The following is a 21,958-nucleotide window of genomic DNA, read 5'->3' on the forward strand; positions in this document are numbered from 1 at the left end:
TAAACTTTTTGCAGTAGCAAAAAGTAGCTGCAAAGACCAGTAAGCTTTACCCTACCCAAAACTTTGTAGTATTGTTACCTTTCTGTTGTGGTAATGCCAACAGGCTCACTCCCCTTGGCCTGGGTGGATGGTGTACCGCCATCTTTGGAAACTTCTGGATGGGAGATCAAACAAGGCCTCTGCTCTGACTGGGTGCGTCGGGTAGAGGTATCTGTCCCTCTCGTGGGTACCCTGTGTTTTGTGGCTCATTTTGACAGAAGACTGAAGAGGCATCGCAAAAGGACACAGAAGGAATGATCTCTTGTGCGCTGTTCCCCCTGGCCCGTGTCATGGCCCTTGGAGAGCCTGGCCGAGACGGGGGCCTAGAGGGGGGCTGAGGTCTGAAAGCAGGAGGGCTTGGAAATCTGTGGTGCACGGAGGGACAAGACGGCGGTAGGCGGACTCTAGAGACGGGCGGTGCCGTCACAGGCAGGCTGCAGGGGGACATCTCAGCCTCATAAAGGTCAGTGCTTCCGTGCCTCTGGCTCATTCCAGGTTGAAGGGGTGAAGGCCCTCTGACTTCCTGCTTGGCTTGATTTCTCTTCAGTGGGGATTCTGCTGCATTGCGCAGGTGGATGATCTTCCGTGCCTGTTGGTAGAGAGTGGTGTGTCTGGTTGCGGTTCTGCATCCTGTCCAGGCTGCATCCCCATCACAGCATCCTGCCTGACGAGACGGGCAGGCGAGATGCCGATTGCTTTTTGTGTAACACTGGCTCGGTTTGGCAGCACTGTCACATTCTGTACGGACGCCCTCAGGCGTTGGGAGACTGCAGTCCTTTGGTTTATTACAGGGCGACCCCGATCCGAGGCCTCCTGGACCTCTTCCTCATCTCCTGCCGTGTCCTCGGTACTCTGGAAGGAATTGTCCATCAGAACCTCTGGAGGAGGAGGTGGTAGGTTGTCTACATCCAGGTCTTCCCTGCCGTCGGACCAGCTGTTGTTGTTATTATTGCCATTGATGACCAAAGCCCCCTCACCACCATTTCCGATGTCAGGTAATATAAGGGTTCCGCTTTTTCTGGGCCTTCTAATATGAGGTGGTATATTAGCAAGGCTCTGGCCTGGTCTGCCATCGACACCTTGACTAAAGGTGTTTATCAGCCTTCTGACAGAGTTGTGTCCGGGCGGCTGGGGTGCTAGCACTGGTAAGGAACAAGGGGGTTGATTTGTCTTCAAGGGCCCTTTCTGTGCACATCTTCCAACTCCTGAACCATTTAAAGAATGTCGTCTTAGTCCAGCCCTATACAGATTATAATGAGGCCCTGCTAATTCTCTGTTTCGCCAGCGTTCACCCATCTTTTTCATTTGCTTATCCAGGTCCCTCTGGCTCCTTTGCAGCTCCAGCAGTATGTTTACACATCCAGTGGATGGTGAGTGGTCTGGTTTGGCTGAGGTGGCAGCAATCAGGGGTCGTTTGGACTGCAGTTCCTGCGTGTATTTTGCCCCCATGTGGGAAAGAGGTCGACCTGGTGGGGAAGAATTTGACCTCTTCCTCCCAGGCCTTTCACCTTCATCCTCTCCGTCCTCTTCATCATCATCATCATCCTCCTCCTCCTCATCTTCCTCCTCACCTTCATTAAGGCCTACCTGGTTGGGTAAATTATTGGGGAGGAAGTCAAATGCAGCACGGATATTGCCCCCAGACCCACAACTTCCCGATTCAGCGCTCCCTCGATGGCGCCGGTGCCTCTCAGAGCCAGTCAGGGACTCATTCTCTCCCCCTATACCACTGTCCTCACTGTGAAGCGCCGAGTCCTCAGGGTTGGATTTCTTCATGGCGGCCTCCTCCACCCGTGCCAGCACCTGAACCAGCCGTTGCTCTGCCGCCTGCTTGGCCTGCAGCCTCCTGGCCAGCAGCTTGGAGAGGGATGCAAAATACACCACCGCCTCCTCCAGGGTGCTGTCACCCAAACCTTGGACCGAGCTCCCCACTAGCCTCATTTTCTCTGTGGAATGCTGGAGCAGTTGCTGTAACAGGTCTGGAGGTGGATCAAGTGGGTTTGTTTTGTCGGAGCTAGGTTTGGCTGACATAACAGATGGCCCGTCATCCCAGACGGCCAGGCCATGCTGCTCCAGCCAACAGAGCCTTTTGCGCCCCGGGGCCTTCTAATCTTGCAAACAACTTTCCCTTGGATGGGGAACAGCCCATTTTCGCATTCAAATGTAATACAAGAAAAGTAAAAAATTCTCTGTCTCTGAAGAAATATGAGTGTGGAGACAAACCGAAAATCTTATAAAAGAAAGTGAGAAGTGTGAATCCATAGGTCGTGCTACCTGCACCCTTCTCAAGGATCTCTTTGATTACCTGATCGGTTAGATGGGTTGAGCTCTCCTAAAATCCTCCATGAATGGCTTTCACTAGCATTTTGGCCTCCTTGAATACCAGTCCAGCCTCTGAATGTTAGTTTACATTTGTATTTTTTCTGTTGCTCTCTTCTGAGTTTTGTGGTTTTCTGCAAACTGGCGAGTGTCCTGACTACCTAACAGAGCTTGTGAGGAGCTGAGAGGATAAGACGGATTGGGGGTTTCTTCCCTCTCTCCTTCAGCACACACAGATGGCCACGTTAAGTGCATCAACACACACACACACTTGCACACACACACACACGCATATACAAGTAAGACTTTAAGTTCATCAGAGCAGACCTGTCAACTCTCCCGTTTTTCCCGGGTTTCTCCCGTATTTTCACCCCCTCTCCCGCTGTGCTCCCGTTTGGTAATTTTCCCCGTAAATCTCCCATATTTCCCTTTTTTATTTTTACAGTTATACAGAATCCTAATTGGCCCAATCAAGTTGTTTCGGTTAGATCCATAGACTATTTAACTTGGGAGACTATTTTCCCATTCCTGACCAGAAGTATCTTGGGAAACAGCCATCTGTTGAACTAGTTAACCCAATCCTTTTTGCTCTGAGATTACAGCAGGGCAGGCAGTAAAGGCACCTGGTCATTAGATCTCTGGAACCGAGAGATGAAACCCCTTTCATAATGTAAAAATTATGGTCGGGTGGGGGTCCCGGAAAATCTCCCTTATTTTCAAAGCCCAACTTTGACAGGTATGCATCTGGGTAATCAGAGCCCAGTTTGTCAGGTGGCGTTTTTAGCCTCATCTACCGTGCTGTTGTTATGAAAGTTTACAGGCAACTATTGGGCTAACTTGTCACCTCTAATTTTTGAAGACTTACAAGTTGTTCAGAAATAGACACCTTCATTTGGCTTGGTTGGTTGATATTCAAGTTTTTATTAGTATTGTTTTATTAGATTACAGTGTTACGGCCCTCTCAGAAGTTTTTTCACTACAACGTAAAGTATAACTAAAGTGCACACCACACATTCACCCGTCTCTCATACACTTGCACGTGCGCACACACACACACACACACACACACACACACACACACACACTTTTAGTAAGTAATGACGTCACCAGTACCTGCATGAATGAAGCTGGGAATTGAGATAGGCTATCTATTCCTGTCTATCAGACTTTACTGAATTCCTGTCACTAAATTCCTGTCTTGTTGGAAGCTTGACAGGTTTCACTTCATGACTGACAGACTTCATTCCTTGCCTTGTATCTCTTGGATCTTGGACTTCTGCTTTCTGAAAACCACATGCCCTGATCATAGATTTACAGGGAAATTACACACAGGAGCCTAGATTGGTGAGGTGACTCTGAGTTGACTATACTGGAAAAATACAAGCATAGCTAACTCACTAGTCAGTAGTCAACATGATTAACATCATGACAGGCTAAACCAAAATACAAAATAGATGTTTGGTTTACCGCTGATTTAAAAATAGGTGGTTTGGGTCAATAGCTACAAGTTGGGTGTGATGGTGTAGCACCCACCTCTCCATGTGCATCTATAAAATATCATGTACAGTATGGCCTAATCTGTGACTGGAAACTTGACAGCTTGTATTCTGGCCAGGCTGGGTAGAATCTGGACAGGGAAAGTAAATGTGAAATGCCGTAGTAGACTGCAATTGTGGTTGGGCAGCTCGCAGGTGTGAATACTGTACATGCAACCAGGGTGCGAAATTAACACTCATGGCCAAATGCCATTAAAATTTGTCTTTGGTGAATATATCAATAAGAGTCACAGCCACACATAACTTTTGAGACGATAACATTTGAATGGCTTGGTTATATATATATATATTTTTTGGTCTTTGTTCTCAAACTTTGAACTACGCTTCAAAATGTTCTCTTGTATTTTGAATTCTTTACAATCTTCACCCATTGTATAAGTGAGTGAGCAAGTTTAAAATCTAGATTCATTCATTCATTCATTATTTTTGGTAGGCAATTTTTTTCAGTTTACCAACCCATGGCAGGTGAGACAAAAAGCTAATTTCGGACACTGTATGTAACTGTGTGAATGTGAGGCAGGGCATTGCTGAAAAAGAGCATGTAGAGTCAGTCAGTCTTCCCTGGATAAATAAATGTTATAAAAATAAACGGTAATCCTTTACTCTGTAACCCTGACTCTCAGATAGGTGGTACAGGGAATATCAGAAAGCCTGAGCCTAACTATCTGTCTCAAAGCATTACGTATAGCTCTTTAATCCCTGCCACCCACGGCCAGGTGTATCACAGACGGTTGTAACAGGAACTGGGCATGCTGCTGACCAACAGAGCAGAAGGAGCTTAACCAGGTGGAGGTCTGTTGTCTTCTTGATATGATGTCTTGTTTAGTTTAGTTTCACCTATGATAAAAGCATTGGAAAAAAGGGAGAAGGAAAGAAATGTCCACTGTATTCATAGTATGTCACATGCATTTCCTACCAATATGACGCTTTACCATATACACAGTCATTTGATTATAATAACCAGTTAATTTATTACAATCACCTGTAATTTCCCTACCAAGATGCCTTGTGTTAATGTAACAGAACACTATGAATGGGAACCCCCCCCAAAAAAAAAACAACAAAAAAAAACATAGAAGGCGCTTATAAAAATGTGTCACCTCAAAAGAGGAGAAAAAAATGACAGCTCATGACAGGAATGACATTAAAACTAGGCAGGAAAGATAATGGTACAAAAATTATAGATAATGGTAAGTATGGGAAATAAATTGTGTATATAAATAGTGTGATTGTGTGTCATTCACCATTGCCCCTCAGATCAATTTCCAATTATGTTAACTTTGCAGTGTAATATAGCATGTTGCTTCTGTTATGGGAAAACCACGTAACTGCAATTTGGGTGTTTTTCAGTTTTTTTTTACTGATTTCATTTATGTGTTGGGGGACTTTCATGACTGTTGGGCCCTTGAAACCTGTTAAAAAAATGTAATTCAAAAAATAAATTGTGGTCAGTGAGAAAATAAGCCTTAATTTTCTTCTTTCTCCTGATACCTGATTTTGCTCTGGCAGCAGTGATTGGTATCTTTTGATTTTACACCCTGACTTATCTGAATATGATGGGACAATTTTACTAATGCTAGTAAACTGAGTGTTGTATCTTGGTCTCATTCAACAGACAAGAGCTGGATGTTTGTGCACAGCGAGTGTTACTGTGTGTTGGCAGGAGAGAAGTGACCTTAACACCTTTACCTCTGCTTGGGGTGGATCACCGCTGATTGGCTGGCACTTGTGTAATAGTCTCTGGTAGCTGACCGCATGTCGTGCTATTCTCAGCTGTTTTTCCTCTAGCTTTTTCTCTTAAGCTTGCACAACACAGGCCTGGTAAATGCTCTGAAGCTGAACCTCCAGGAATATTTGTATACCTAAAACTTAAATCTGTAAATTTATTTTGTTATCATTTGATTCAATATAATGTCCTCATGGTAGATATGATCAGTGCACTACTAGTCACTCACCATCCTTCCACCAATTGTACTGTATACACATTGCTCAAATGTACATGTACATGTGTAGAGTGATATGTATCATAGCCTAGCTGTGATACTAGGTAAATTGTGAATGTCTCTGCACCAGTGTCACCAAGACAAGTTATTATACTTATACTATAATTAAAATGATTCTCATTATAGGATAGACATAGCAGGTGTTGGCTAATTTTGACTTTTGCCTTTTGCCATTTTGACTTTTTTGACTTGTCACCTTTGAAAAATTCTGTAACTATGATGCAAAATACAAACATGAGTTTATTTTAAAAGCATTTTTATTGTAATTGCACTCTGGTAGTTGTACACAATACAAATAAAAGTTATCTGTTGTCTTCTGTATATTAAAGAATATAACCTTTTTCATCAGAAAATATATTTTAACATTACATACTCTCCCAGTACATATTGATCGTAAAATGATTTCCTCATAATGTAAAAAAAAGAAGCATAGCCTACATAAGAAAATACCAATGGATACAATTGTCAAATTGTTTCCTACAGTAATAAATCATTACATTACATTGCACACCAAATTTTCATTCATTAGCATTCTGAAGGATACCCTCAAGGTATTATGACTACATCTGAAAAAATAGCAGTTAGCGTGGCCCAGTGCACCCCGAAGTAGCTATCGTTTTTGATCGGGAAAGCCTTGCAATCTCTTGTGGGATTGTGCTTATTGTGGAGATTTCGCTGTTTAACTCTGGCTCTGGATCAGGAGTTGGACTGGTGAGGACGCGCCACCTCTTCAGGATCCGCTCCAGTGTATCGGTGTTTGACCCCCAAAGTGCTTCATAGCACTTGGGTAAGAAATGGCAGAAGACGATGCCATAGCTGGACACTAGAATGGCTGAAGCCTGCACAGAGGAGCCCTCTCCTGTCTTGATGATATAGATTGGGATAAAACACACCCACACAAACAGGTACATTAGCATGCTAAAAATGATGTAACCTGTTTCACTGAACTCCTGAGGAACCTTCCTGCCTTTGAAGGCCAAGAGGAAGCCGACCAAAGCCAGCAGAGCTATGTAGCTCAACATGATGCCGAAACCTATGAATGTAGTACCCTCGTTACACTGGATTATTCTCTCCATGCTTTGTGGGGATGGAGGGGTACCATCGATATCGGGAGAATCAAAGATCAGCCAGAGAATACAGGTGATCCCCTGGAGAACAGTTAAGACAATGACAATTACAGGTGGCTTGTATAGTTTGTTTAGCTGCCTGTGTCTTAGCTGGCCAAAGGGAAGGAAAGCCAGGAATGTACGGTAGGCCTTGACTAGGATGCAGGAAACACACAGGGTGAAGCCCATGGCGTACATGACCTGCCGGGCCCGGCAGAGGTGTACATTGGGCTTGCCCATGAAGCATATCACACTTGCAAAGCTCACCGCTAGACCAACCATCATCACACAGGACAATCTCACTTCGGCTCTTCTCATGGGCAGGGAATCTCTGTACACCAAAAAGATAATGAGGATAACTAGCAACAGCAAAATGCCAAAGGCTGCAGATGCCACCAGAGAGATGGGATGAGGATCACTCCACCGCAGGTACGACTCCTGTCTTGGCTTGCAGTGAGTCCAACCCTTGAGGGACCAAGTTCCATTGGGACACTTTCGACAGTCATTAAGATCTATAGAAAAACAAGAAGATATTTTCATATGATTCCGCCATTCCGGTTTATTTTGTCCTGCACCAGACCACCAAATTAGCAGATGAAAAAAAAACGTCAATGGATTTAATTTTTTATTTTGTTTGTTTTGTCACAGTGCAACTGCAGATCAAATATATGTAACAGTAAACGCAAAGAATTATGTAATCATGCATTGTCAAGTAGAAGCCAGTATAGGCCAGGGATGTTGAAATGTTAAAATTAAAATTTTAACATTACCCCTCATTATTTGTTTCATCTGAGAGGTCTGTGGGCCTGTTGCACAAATGTATTTCTTAATTTTCAATTTTCAATCTCTTAGAAGAGAAGACCTTTGAACACATGGGGTTGACGTTAAGTGTAATTACAGGTGTGTTGATTCATTTAATCTACTTTTCAACAAAGTCATTTTTGTCTTTGGTTTCAGATTATCATTTTCCAGCACACACACTTTGACATTCCATAAATATATATGAAAAGAGTATTTCAGTGAGGCATACCCCAGGCATCTGAAAAGGTCCCCTCCACACAATGGGTGCAGGTGTAACAGCAGGACACGTTGGCGATCTTCTTCACAGAGCCAGGAGCGCAGGACTCTGAGCATCTAGACTGAGGAATCTGAGAGAGCAGAACATGAAAACAGAACCAGAAGTTGATCATTCAAGTATAGAGCATCCAGTCTTTCAAAGTGTTACAATTTTGTCAGTCAAGAATGTAAGTTTTCTACTATTTTAAAAAAGCAGCCTAATTTGTCTTAATTGTGTGCAATCAAGCACGTTAGCTAATGTTAGGTCATTGTGTAGTTCAGGTAGAGAGAGTTGTACGTAAAGAGAGTTGTACGTGTTACTTTTCCAAATGTGGATATTTTGGCATTTTTCTTGATCTGACATGTTTGGCTATGTTGAGGTCATCAAGATTATTACTCTGCACTATTACCATGGTGTAATGCCTTGTTCACAATAGACTATGCCGTATGCCACAGTATGCCAGTGATGTGATTGTATGCTGTGGACATTTAATACTGTGGGATGGTTACAAAAAAGCAATGACGTCACACAAGGATATCTTTATGCACTCTTTGTTGCCTTACCGAGTTGTTGGCTGTTGAAAGCCAGTTCAATTCGCTCACATCTACATGAAGCTCGATTCGTCCATCCAAGACATGGTATCTCCCCATTTTTTTAAAGCGTCTGTGCTGTCCGTCCTTTTCCCACATTATCAGATCATAACCATTGACAAAATCACCAGATTTGTCAAAAAAAAATGTCTGGTTGTCCAGCTCAAAATAAACTTTCTTCAGTTCTTCAAGAAGCTGTAAGACAAAGGACAAAATTTGACTTAAAAACGGCCTAATTTACTGAATTTACTGAACTATTATTCATGAATAATCTGAAGAAAGAAACACATTATATCTATTGTCTGGGTCCTCCTTTGGTTGCTTGTAATGTTGGAAATCTATGAATTTAAGGTTATTCTACTTTTGCATTCATCATAATCCGTTCTGGATAACAGTGTCTGATGCCTACAATGCAAATGAACATGGAAACTATGCTTTCAAAAAGTTGAACCTATTTATTTCTGCTCATATGCTTAGATTATGTAAATTCTTACCCTCCATGGCGGGAAGTTAATTTCTCCAGAACAAGAGGACCTATTACACTGAAGTAGTTTTTTGAGAGCATTAGCTATGGCCCACACCGCCACTCTGTTGCTGTAGGCTTCACTTGGGTCCAGAGCCGTCACAAGGTAGTCGTCGTTGGCCTTTTGGGGATCCGTGTAATTGCATGCATTGACGGATTTCATTTTCAGCAGATCAGGTGGTGGACAATAGGATGGAGGGTCCTTCAAAAAACACTCTGGGGTGCAGTTGAATCTCAGGTTTTTGTACTCTTCAATGAAGCGGTTGTGTCCTCCAGGGGTTGGTCTCAGATTCTTCAAGTAAGCATCAAATGATTCACTCTTGCGTCCAGCGAAAGTGAAGCCGAAGATGTCCCCCACCTTGTTGATGCCAGGCAGATGGGCCAAAGGCCGGTTCATGGCCCAGGCGTCACTGGCGATCCAGGTTCTAGATGTGTTGGTCAGCATCATCTCCTTGAAAAGGTCCTCCACCAGCTCCGGCTTGAGGATGAGCAGCACCACCTGGGCGTTGGAGGAGCGGATCTGCTGGGCGACCTGCTTGATGCGTTGCATGCTGTACTCATGATCCAAGTAGTGGGGCACCACCTCCTGGTAGGCCAAGCACACACTGATTTCCTCAGCGTCCAGGAGGAAGCTCTGAAAAGCTGCTTTTCCATAGTCATCATCCCCATACACAACCCCCACCCAGTTAAAGTCAAAGTGCACCATAAGTTTGGCCAATGCTTTGGTCTGATGCACATCACTGGGGATAGTGCGCAGGAAATTTGGGTACCGCAACTTATCACTCAGTATGGGTGAAGATGATGTGCAGCTCACCTGATAATAAAATAAAATAACACAAGGAATAAGAATAAAATACATTATTATACAAACAAATGAAATGTTAAGAAATTAAATGTAAACATATAAGATATGAAGCATCAGATTTTTAATTTCGGTGGGATTGGCTGGTTAATTAAATGTAACAAATGGAGTTTAATCATACAGGCTCACAAAAACAATCATGTAATGTCCACACTGAACTCAAGTAACCAGAACCAGAAACATCCTCAGAAAACTATAAAGCACCATGGCTACTTGAAGAAACACATTTGAGTCTCTTTCAGTGCATTATTGAGATCGAAAATCCCTTTATCATTTTACACTAAAATGTATTTCTTGATCAGAAAGTATCAATCAATTTGTGACTTACTTGAGGGACCATATACACACTTAGCAGCTTGGCCACAGCGATGGACACCTCAGAGTAGCGTGCTCCCAACACAACCTTGACTGGTGGCCTGAAGTCAGTGTAGTTGCACTGCACATTTAGAGAGCCATTGACTGCAAGCATGTGAACCACATTCTGCAATGCTTTGGTCGCATCAGAGCATGTATCACACATCTGATATGCAAGACGCACTCCTGGGAGGACACCAGCTGCATTTATTTCCTCGATTGTGTGAATGGCAGCCAAGGATCTCATAAATGGCACCAAATCAAAACTGGAAATAGACAATCATATCAGTAACTAAATGTCTTCCAGGGAGGACCAATCAATATAACACTGCTGCTGTGGAAACAACAAATAGCTGCAACTTTGGTACATTGTCATTTATGTGTTGATTTTCCCGACCCTTGGGTATTTGATACCTGCTAAAACCCAATTGTATAATTTCAATAAACCAATAAAAAATATTCAATCCTTCAATCCTGAAAAGTGTACTTTTTACATACATGTTTTTGCATGACAGCAATGATAATCAATATAATTAAATTCTCTATGCATAATTATGCAAAGTTACAATACAATAACAACCTGACACGTGCATAAATAATCTCTCATGCAGTAAATTTATTACTTCTTTATGCTTACTCTGTACATTTGAAGCTTTCAGGTGTTGTCCTTTGATGAAGATCCTCCACTTTACGATGGCTTGGCAACATCAAACCTATGGAAGTTTTTATTCGACTTTAATAACTGTAACCCACAGAAGACAATCTGCATGTGTGTACCATGTTCCACAAATATTTCACCATCCACAAACATGCATAACTTATTATCAATAAATGTATTTTAATTTCAAATAGAAATAGTATAGCTTTTACAAATGTGTAGAAATGATCTCTACGCATTTGTGGATCAAAAACGTGCATGTGAAATGGTCTTTACGCATTTGTGGATCGCTTCAAGTTTGTTTGTGGGCCACGTGACATTTGTGACTTCCCTCTATTTATTTGCAGATTTTTGTCATGTGGTCCACAAACAAACTTGAAGCGATCCACAAATGCGTAAAGACCATTTCACATGCACATTTTTGATCCACAAATGCATAGAGATCATTTTACATGCATTTTTTTGCTCTGAAAATGTGCCAATTTCTACACATTTGTAAAACCTATACTATTTTTATTTGAAATTAAAATACATTTATTGATAATAAGTTCTGCATGTTTGCAAATCATTCAATATTTTTGTGGATAAGATTTTACTGAACACAAGTGAAAAATACATGTTTGTGGATGGTTATTTAAGTCCAATAAAAACTTCCATACAAACCTATTACAACGTCCCCGGTGGTCTGGGCGCCACAGATGGACTGAGTGAAGTCGCAGCTTCTCACAAGACCCAGGATGCTGCTCATCATCAAGGCGAGGTGGAAAGGAGAGATCTGCATTTTGAACGCTGCAAGTGAAAGTGCAGTTTTGAAAGCGTGAAGGCCACTTATAAAGTCTAAAAGGGAGTGTGTTTGGGAGGTGTCCAACACCGTGTTGGGCACCTCCCAGACACACTCCCTTTTATGTGAAAAACCTGTTTTACAGCAGAACTGAAAGAAATGATCAAGCATCTTCAGCCTGTCAGAGCACGTCATCCTCTGGGCATCCCCAGCAGCGACCTGTCTCCGACCTCACTTCCCATTCTAGTCTGACTATTCTGACAGGTATTGCAGAAGTGGTAATAACAAGATAACAAGATAACAAGATAACATAAATAATAAGGGATGGAACTAAGTGTTTCAGATTGCGGTCGAAGAGGGTTGTTATTGCAGCGTAGTTTTTTTTTTTTTGTCAAGGATGTGTCATTGTTGGCTTTGAATCATGAGAATGATGACAATGATGTTTTTTAGTGGCTCCGGGGACCCTGAGGGGCCCTTGAGGGTGTCACCCTCAAGGGCCACCCTTCCCAGGTAACATTTTATCTACATATACAGTATTTGTGGGTTATATGGTCCTGTATAGCTCCATTGGTAATACATGGTACTGTCACGTGGTATTGTTATGTGTCTGATTGCATCTAGCCATGGTCTTTGGTTTCAATGTGGAACTGGAAGGACAAACACTGAAACTTCCCTCCAATTTAATCAGTATCTGGTAAAAATTGTATGCTATAACTAGGCATCGAGAGGAGATTTCCTCTTCAAGCATTGCATTAACTCGATAATAACACAATTTAATTAGAAAAGGGCTAGAAATGTACTTAACAATATTAAATAATATCAAGCTAAGGCACAAAATTCCTAGTGCATTCCTAGTGCATGATGTAAACTCGGAATTTCAGCAGGAAGATCCCTAGTGTGAGAGCAAATGGTTTGTTGACTGTTTTTTTAAACACATTAAGACACATGCAAGGGATAACAGGTTTGCTAACAAAGTACTTGAACTAGCAATAGATGTCATTTAACTCTTTCATTACTGTCATGATTTTATACAAAGCAGTATATAATACCTCAATCTGATCAATATCAGCAGTGACATATCTAAAAGAAGCATAAGTAATCTTATGTAATGTTATCAAATAACAACAAAATAATCACCTTCATGTCAATTGCACAGTATAAGCCAAAACACACACATTTTGTTTCTCATTCCTGTCTTGATATGTAAGAATGAAAGGCAATTTTTAAAAGATTTCACAATTCTAATTGTTTTTAATTTATGTTACATGGTTAAATTATTTGTTTGGGGGTTCCCTTTAGAAATACTGAATGTCAGCATTAGAAATACTGAATGACAGCTTATTAGGAAATGTCATGGACTGGAGGGCCAGTGAGACTCATTTGAATAAAGTGATAAACATTTGAAAAAACAAAAAAGGTTAAAAATTATATATACATAAAATAGTAAAACTGCTGCTGGTTGTAGTGTTGACTATGCTACTGAATTTTTTTACATGCACATTTGTGCTATACTCAACTCTACACTCGTGGACACTCACAGTATCTATATGACCTCTGTCAAAATGGCAATCTAGGTTTACACTTAAAATACTTTATTTATTGAGTGTCAAAGCCATATCATAAACTTTTTTGACTTTACAGATTTCCTAAAAGTAAAGCTACACAGCGCAGCTTTAAATTTCAGGAGGATCATGAGCCTACAAAACATTTACCAAGCTGTGAAGATAAATGTTTGTCAGTGCTGCCCTCTGCTTTCAACAAACCAGAACTGTCTTGATGTGAACCAAATAGGGATGGGACCATAACCCATAGAGATTAAACAGTTTCATCTCTATGCAATAACCGGTATATATCGCGGTAAAAAAACGATAACAGTTAAGATCCCGCCCCTAATTTATATTACCGTCACCACTGCAATAACCGTGTCTCTCCTCTGTCATCCTTGTTTTACTTTAGAGCCCTTTAATAAATTGCTATTCATGTTGCTGACTGAATTAAAGTGGATGCACACCAGTAGCACTTTATTTGAGACTCATGACTTTATTTATTTGGATTTTTATTTGCATTATTTATGACTATCCTTACGGTTTTTATAAGCTAAACATAATTTTATAATTTTGTACATCAAATATTTTACAAATTTTACATACTGTATGTTCTACAGTCTTACATTAAAATGTGTTTAAAAATAGAGAAATGTCATTTGATTGATATGATAAATTCGTTTTTTATGTAATTGGAGCATATTACAGTACTGTTTTTAAGGTTTATTTTTAACCTTAAATAATAATAATTATTAAGATAATATCATATATAGGGATAATTTTGGCCAAGATAATCTTACTATGTAATTTTCATATCGGCACAGGCCTTATGCAGACAGAAATTTTGACCAGTTTTCAATATGATGAAGCCACAGACTGATCCATATTTGTATGCATTGAATATCTCTGTGATGCTCAACTGGAAGCAGTGAATTATGATAAGAGACTGCCCTCTGGTGGTTCATATCTGAACAGCTCGATGCTTGAAGTGCATCAGGCAGTCCGACAGGATCAGACACAACTTGTTGCCTGGATCCTGTCAGACCAGATCTTCAGTTCACTTCAGAAGCCTGGAGCATTTCAAGGGAGCTGGATCCAGACAACTGAACCTAGTTAGGGAAGTTAGGGAAATGGATTTGTAACCAGAAAGTTCCCCAGACTGGTTGGAAAAATTGAAATGCAGTAGAGGAGTTAGAAATGCTTTCCCCTACACTGAAAAAGGAATGCATTCTTCGTCAGCTTTAAAGGGGCAGTAAGTAAGACTTTTACTGCCTCATACCTTCATATGTGCAGGGGATTGATACGGTTGTTGATCAATACCAACGACTGAATGATTACTTCACCAGGTGAGATTTCTGGATTTCAAAACTTAAAGAAAGATAAAGGAAAGCTTTAATCCAGTGAAACATATTGTCCGAAACTCCAAATCACTTTAATTTGACCAACAAGCCATCTTTCCACATTAAATCATAAACCTTCTCCACATCGAAAAGTACAGCCACCACCACCTTTTTATTAATTTGACCTTTTCTAATCTTAGATTCTTAACATACAACCTTTTCTAAATCCACTTCAGACATAAGTTTTCCCACCTCTATATAATATGTAAGCCTATCTGTAATCATACGTTCCATTACTTTACAGAGACGAGACAACTGGTTCTGTATTCCCTTGTCTTCAGGCCTGCAAATTCATGTAACAGTGTTGGCTGATTGGCTGCCTTTCTGTGCCTTGTAAACTGGGTTTATAGCCCATTCGATTCTTAGTTAATTAATTAAATATGTTAGTTAGCACCATTCAAATCATTATGCAGAAAGGTATTACGCAGGGTTTTGGAATGTGAATGTCACCCAGTTCTAAGGAAACAGAATGTGAATTGAATTGGAATGACGGGAAACAGAACTGAATTCCATTGAATTCCATGAAATTCCACTTCTAAGAGAGGTTGTCTTGACATTATAAATCAAACATTATGAATCAAATAAGACAGTTAAACAAATCAAATACATTCAATCATAATGTATGTATTAGGATTACATGTTATGATTCAAGAAATGTACCTTTAACATTTATGATATGCAGTATTGATAAAATACAACACTAAGCGTAATCTCAGCTTTGTGGTAAGAAAAACAAAACATGGAATTTTACAGAATTTCATTGAATTAAATTCAACTTCAAGAAATTCCAATTCAATTCCAATTCTGTTTCCTGTAGGTTTTTTCAAATTCCAATTCCTCAGTTGAAATGGAATTGATGAGTTCATTCATGACCCTGATACTAAGTCACCACCTCTAACTAATGGTGACCAGGGTAAGCAGAGCAACGGGAATTCCTGATAGTTCATATTCTTAATCGTTTATTTGTGTACCCTTATTATAAAGTGTCACCGCATTATAATCATACAGGCTCTTCACACACAAACACACACATCATGCTAAAACTATTACCATTAATAGATTCATACAGTGGGACTAAGCAGTGTCATAACCATGCTATACAACTCTCAGCTTATCACGCTGACTGTAGTTTAGGCTCAGTGGTTTCAGAGAGGAAGGTATCGGCAGTTCGTGCAGGCTGTCCGGAAACGTTGCCGGGCTCAGCTGCTTCAGGATAGTTTGCATAGCGGTGAGCACCAGGGGGGCCGGGCTTTTCCCCACCAGGTACTGGAACGTCTCCTCGCCGAGCACCTTGCTCCAGCACTCCGGCTCCCTGTCCATCGCCCCTTTCATTTTGAAGTTCACCTCGGGCATGAACATTAACAAGTTGTCCAAACACTGTCTCTTCTCGCCGCCGTTCACCTTGGAGTCTCTAAGTTTCTCCAGAATCACATCTAACGGGGTCGAGCCGTTGTGGTCTTCGGCGTGCGGCGACGCTCCGTTTCCCAGCAACATGATAACCGCTTCGGGACGCAGGAGCTCGCACGCCAAATGTAGAGGGGTTTTACCGTCCTCCATGTGAAAACACCCTCCCCTGCTCCTCTGTTCGTGCAGGAAGGCGTGCATTCGGTGCGCCTCTTGCAAGATTAGCCCCAGTATGTAGCGCCTGTCGTACCGGACAGCCATGGCCAGATGCGGCGCGGAGGACGGGCAGCAGCAGAACCGCTCCCCGGGCTTCGCTAGCGCTTCGTCGGCGTACCGGCTCAGCAGGTACTGGGCGTACGCCTGGTGGTCGTGAACTATGGCGTACAGCAGCGCCTCGGACGGGGTGTACGTCCTCTGGCCGGCGTCCTCCTCCGGGTAAAACGTCTCCATCGTCCGCATGTCCTCCAGCATCCAGACGGGCTTCAGGTCCCGCACGGCCTTGTAGAAGAGCAGCGAGAAGGATTTCCGTTGGTTCTCGTTGCTTGGAGGAGTGGAGTTGATCGACGAGGCCATGGCGACCCGGAGCCTTTAAACGCGTTAAACGGCGCTTGTCACCGCTCCGGAGCCATTACTTTAAAGGCTTTTTAAATGCATTTAAATCGACACATAGTATAGTTATAGTGTATAAGATTATAAAATAACGATCGAAAACTAGCCTACAGTTTGTGTACAGGGTCACATTCCTCTGCCCTCTCCACTCCAGTATTGTACGGCAGTCGAGCAGCTGCAGGATTCCTCACTGCAGTATTCCTCTACCGCGCATGCGCCAAAAATAACAACGTCAAACCTGTCAAACGCTTCAAACGTGACCCCGCAGCAGAGCTCGTATGCTGCATTCAAGTGCTCCTCGTAAACTCCGGAATCCAAAGAAAAACGCCTCCGGGCAAATTAGAGGATTGTCGAGTCGATTAAAGGTAAATTCCACCCTCGGGTAATCGTACACTGTTAATTTATTGTCAATCTGTGATGTTCAATGCGTTGTTTCGTGATAAAATGTTACGATTTACTTTTTTGTTGGACCCGCTTTCCCTCAACCTAGCTCCTCTACTTAAGTCACCCCAGTTAGTGATTTCCTACGTTTCCCAAAATGCCTTTCGATGCCTTGTGGCTGCATTGCATTCTGGTCTATTAAAGCTACTGTTGGTAGAGAAATTGGTTCTCTCTGCCTCTTCTATGATTTATTTCTCCCTGAATGATTTTTGAATGTCAGTGCAAAATGGCAAGTCTAGAAAGAACTCTCGTAATTCCCATATTTCTAACAGCACTTGAAGGCAGCACTAGATTTGCGTATTTTGTGCATTACATGCTATTACCATGGAAACTAAAATATAATTTGTTTAAATTGTAGCCTAATTATTATAAATGGTCCTCAATAAAAAATCTTTTCATCCTAATGGGAAAATTTCATATCCATACATTATATTTTCCAATTCCACATTTTCAACAATCTGGGATACATCACTACATTTAAATTAAGACTTATTTATTTATTTATTGGTATTTTGTGCCTTTGTTAGATAGATTAAAGTGAAGAGAGACAGGAAAGATCGGGGAGAGCGAGACAAACAAAGGTCCTGAGTGGCTCCATAGGTCAGTGGGAGGTATATGTCACTATGATTGATTGATTGACTGATTGATTAGTTTATTTAAGTGTCATACACACAGTTTGCCCAGCCCACATGGACTTACATGACACTACCAAGTAGTTACATGGGTGTACAACATCATAAAAAAGAAAAAGATTCAGCAAACTCAGTTATGACACAAACAAAATGTCCTGTCTTTTTTCCCCATGCTTTACAAATATGGAAACTGCCCTTTCTAAAAAATAGTTATCATCTAGCCAAAAGAAGTTCATAAAGACAGAAGTAATTTTGCTACACAACACATTTTAGATAAACATATACCAGACCATCTCATTCTCAATTTCTCCCAAATCACAAATAAAAAGTAGACATGTTTCACAAAGTAGACATTATGCTTAAAAACCTTTATGCATTTATGGCATTGTATGTCTTTTTTGACAAGAGCACACAGATCGCTGTTTTGATCCAGACTCTTTGCTGAGGTTAAAGTACAGCTTCAATTTGAATGTATTACCAGTCGCACTGCATGAACAGCTAAAGAAGAACAACTGTTATTTTACATAGCCTCCTCATCAGACAGCCAATGGCATAGTCAGTATAGACAGCTGGTAACTGTGGCGACTAGCCTGGGGTGAATCTTGTTTTTCTTCTTCATATACATTTTTTCATGTCTTTAGAAGCCTCCATGCATGCTCCCCTGCAGCAGCACTGTCTACAAGCACTATTTTCTATAAATAGACTGAAGTAGGGTTCGACTGATATGGGTTTTTGAAGGCTGATACCGATATTTTTAGACTGAAGTTGCCGATAACTGGTGCTGGTATTCAATATCTTTCATTTGGATCATTTTCATGCCAAAAATTACAAGGATTCAGTGTTTCCCCCAGAATTGTATTCTTGTCTGGGTGGAAAAGCCTCTGAAACAACATTTAGATCATCATGGGACACTAAAACTCTCCACTGAAACCCTAAACTAATGAAATTTATATAAGGTTAGCAGCTCTTTAAGGCAGGCTGACCCACCCCATCTATTCTATGGTAGGGGAAACTTTGGGATCCATTAGGCTTTTAAATGAAGAATTAATTTACGTAAAAGATAACTGAACAATTGAATAAATTAAATGTTCAAAAAATAACATTTCTTTGCAGGTTTTACAGACTTTTTATGTAAGTGTGGTCAGGGAGGAGCCTCCATCATAACGGCAGTGGATGACATGATATCCAATATTTAATAAAAGGCCAATATCTGCCCGGTATTTTGGTCTAACCCTAGACTGAATATTGCTGTCATATAACTAATCCCCAAATGGCAAAGTACCAATAGCCACTAATCATGTCAGAAATGATCTCGATGCAATACAATACACAGATCCCTTAACTTTAATATTTGGGACTAGGTAATATCCATGGGGATATCAGCTGTCAGACATGACACATTTTCAAGACACAAAAAGCAACATAATGAATGACACTTAAAGTAGGTCACTTGATAAGGCCATCTGTAAATAATTTAAATACATGCTGCAATTATCTAACAATCTGGTCTCCTGCCCCAATTTCTAGTATCTTCAGTAGTTAAGCTTTTGTCAAAAAAACGTAAAACTAGACAGATGGCTTCTCATCCATCTGTGGATGGTGAGGTTTTTGACCAAGAGGAGAATCTATGATTCTCGTCTGCCTTGGGCAGTGAGATCTGACAAAAATATCGGATCAAGAGTAGAATCAGGAAGGACAGGGGAAAAGAAAATTAAAGAAAAACATATGGGTTTACTCACAATGTGCATCTAAAAGTGGGAGTATTTGTTGTGTTGTTTTATCTTTCTATTTTACTTGATTTGATTCTTTTAATGCAATGCATCTTGCTTGTTCTTTTATATGAATTTTATCTTTTTATCTGTCTCTTATCTGCCTTTTATTGATGTAAAGCACTTTGAGCTGCATGTTGTGTATGAATGGTGCTATACAAATAAAGGTTATTATTATTATAATGGTAGAGAAAACAAAATGCAAGTGCAAATATTTTATGATAAGCTATTAGGCTATAAAGATGTTGTATGGATAAGAATTAGATAATTATGGACAAGAGACATGGTCTGGACCTGGGGATTAGCTTTGTAACTGACAGATATTCTGCATATCGCCACTGTCAGGTGAAAACGTTGCACCTCAAAATTGTCAACTTTTCAGGAACGAAGAAAAGCACTGGAGCAGCCTTGTTCTTAGCTTGAGCACCGTGTGATTTTGATGATATTCAATGGGTTTTGAGAGAGTTTCATAAGCCAAAGGGTTGTAGCATTTTCCTATAGAGGACACAATGCTTCAAGATTAAACATGAAGCGTTATTCATTAAGTTTGTCTATATAGCAACCTCAGAGGTTCTTTCTTCCTGTGACCATATGCTCCTATACTCCTACTCAAATATACAGATGTTTTTCGAAATTACTGTCAATGCAAAATAAAAAAGAAACCCCCCAAACCCCCAAATATGCGGCTTTAAATACCTGGGACATTATACTCGCCTCCATATAAATTAGTATTTGCCAGGAGAACCTCGATAAAGAGCCATGATTCTCTCCAGGAGGCAAATCTGTGAAAATGACTCATACGTCTGTGTGAGATGCACGTTTACCTATTTCCTGTGTCACTACCACATCTAGTTAACCCATATTAAAGTTGTCATGTTCTACATAAATTCTTAAAAAAGTGAGGAAAATGAGTGTGCTATGTTCTCTGTATGCAGCATGGTTCGGGTCAATTCGTGAATGAACTCATCAATTGGAATTGAAATTTGAAAAAACCTACACAGAACTGGAATTTTGGGAACTTGAATTTAATGTTATGAAAGTGTGAAATGGCATGTTTTTTTGTTTTGTTTTTTTCTTACCACATATCTGAGATCAATCCTGAATACTGAATATCATAAAATGTTAAAGGTTCCTTTCAGGTGGTATTTGATGCAGAACATGTAATGGTAATCCATACATTATCATTGAATGTATTTGATTTGTTGAACTGTCTTTTATTTGATTCATAATGTTTTGATTTATAACGTTTAGCGAGTCGAGACAAACTCTCTTAGAAGTGGAATTTCATGGAGTTTAATGGGATTCAATTCTGTTTTCCTGTCATTCCAATTTAATTCACATTCTGTTTCCTTACAGCTGTGTGACACTCCGATTCCAATTCCAACTCCAGGAACTGAATTGAAATTTACCATGCAATTCAGTTCATGAATGGCACCAAACCCTGGTATGCGGCGTGTGTTCATTGTGTAGTAACCGTCCTCGATCACATGGGGGCATTAGTGATCTACTGTATCTGCAACTATTATTGTGGCTGCTCTGCACACTCCCTCTGAGCACTGGGAAACACAGTGGCAAATGCCCACAGTATGAACATTTTCTAATATTATCACTGTTTCAATCCTCCACTGCATTTCTCCTGCACACATATCACAACATCTGACGTCTGCAGCTCTTTCAGGTCAGGGCTCTAGACACGACTGTGGATTACTGTGCGCTTTTGGTTTTTAACTGCGAATATGCAGGATGGTGACTACAGTATATAATTCGCAGAGAAAATAAAACAGACTATGTGAAACTGTAAGAGAGAGAGCGGACAGTTTTGCCGTGACAGAAGGCCCTCCTCTCCCACCGCACACAAACGCAGCACCGCCCAGTGCGGCCGGGCGGCGGGCCTCACTGCATGGCTGGCATCGCCCCAGGCTCTCCCCCCGGCTCTGGAGCACTCATAGCTCCCCTCAGGCTTTCATGTTTTAGTCATCATGGCAACATGCATCACACCAGCATCCCGGGCAATTCCCTAATAGCTCTTGAAGTGGGGCCCCCGCCACACACACTGATCCCGTAACTTATGCACATATTTTTGGGAGCTATCACGGTATTAATTCAGAGTGGAATTTCAGACTCGGTCTCTCTTGCAACTTAAAATTCTGTGTGTGTTTTCAGAGGATCGCAGTCTGCAATTTGTCTCCAGCAGGAGCTGGTGTGGCATGTTCTGGTTCAGGGGAGGTTCAGGATTTTTAAAAGCCTTATCTTATTGATCCCTGATTGAGCCCTCTCTCAGGACATTCAGCAATTTTCACGCCAGAGTTTT

At 41.1% G+C, this 21,958-nt stretch overlaps 2 protein-coding genes across 3 annotated transcripts in view; both read right to left on the reverse strand.

Annotated features, from left to right (window-relative positions):
* LOC139923869 (G-protein coupled receptor family C group 6 member A-like) overlaps positions 1–11,873 on the reverse strand; it is a 28,485-nt gene extending 16,612 nt beyond the window's left edge. The window contains exons 1-7 of one of the 2 annotated variants that reach the window (XM_078289874.1): positions 11,731–11,873; positions 11,047–11,122; positions 10,384–10,675; positions 9,165–10,007; positions 8,644–8,865; positions 8,054–8,171; positions 6,518–7,535 (exon numbers count right to left, since the gene is read on the reverse strand). In XM_078289874.1, the coding sequence (XP_078146000.1) occupies positions 6,518–7,535; positions 8,054–8,171; positions 8,644–8,865; positions 9,165–10,007; positions 10,384–10,675; positions 11,047–11,122; positions 11,731–11,848 (2,687 nt within the window). In that variant the 5' untranslated portion in view covers positions 11,849–11,873. Of the gene's footprint in view, positions 1–6,176; positions 7,536–8,053; positions 8,172–8,643; positions 8,866–9,164; positions 10,008–10,383; positions 10,676–11,046; positions 11,123–11,730 lie in introns of those variants that run through there. The other variant, XM_071914752.2, reaches the window with a different exon arrangement.
* Positions 11,874–15,734: 3,861 nt separating this feature from the next.
* On the reverse strand, positions 15,735–16,984 carry LOC139923870 (ankyrin repeat domain-containing protein 9). The gene has a single exon (XM_071914753.2). It carries the CDS (start codon positions 16,767–16,769, stop codon positions 15,888–15,890), a length of 882 nt encoding a protein of 293 aa, XP_071770854.1. The 5' UTR covers positions 16,770–16,984; the 3' UTR covers positions 15,735–15,887.
* Between the last annotated feature and the right edge of the window lie 4,974 nt (positions 16,985–21,958).

The sequence above is a fragment of the Centroberyx gerrardi genome, chromosome 18, assembly GCF_048128805.1.
Source record: "Centroberyx gerrardi isolate f3 chromosome 18, fCenGer3.hap1.cur.20231027, whole genome shotgun sequence".
Classification (NCBI taxonomy): domain Eukaryota; kingdom Metazoa; phylum Chordata; class Actinopteri; order Beryciformes; family Berycidae; genus Centroberyx; species Centroberyx gerrardi.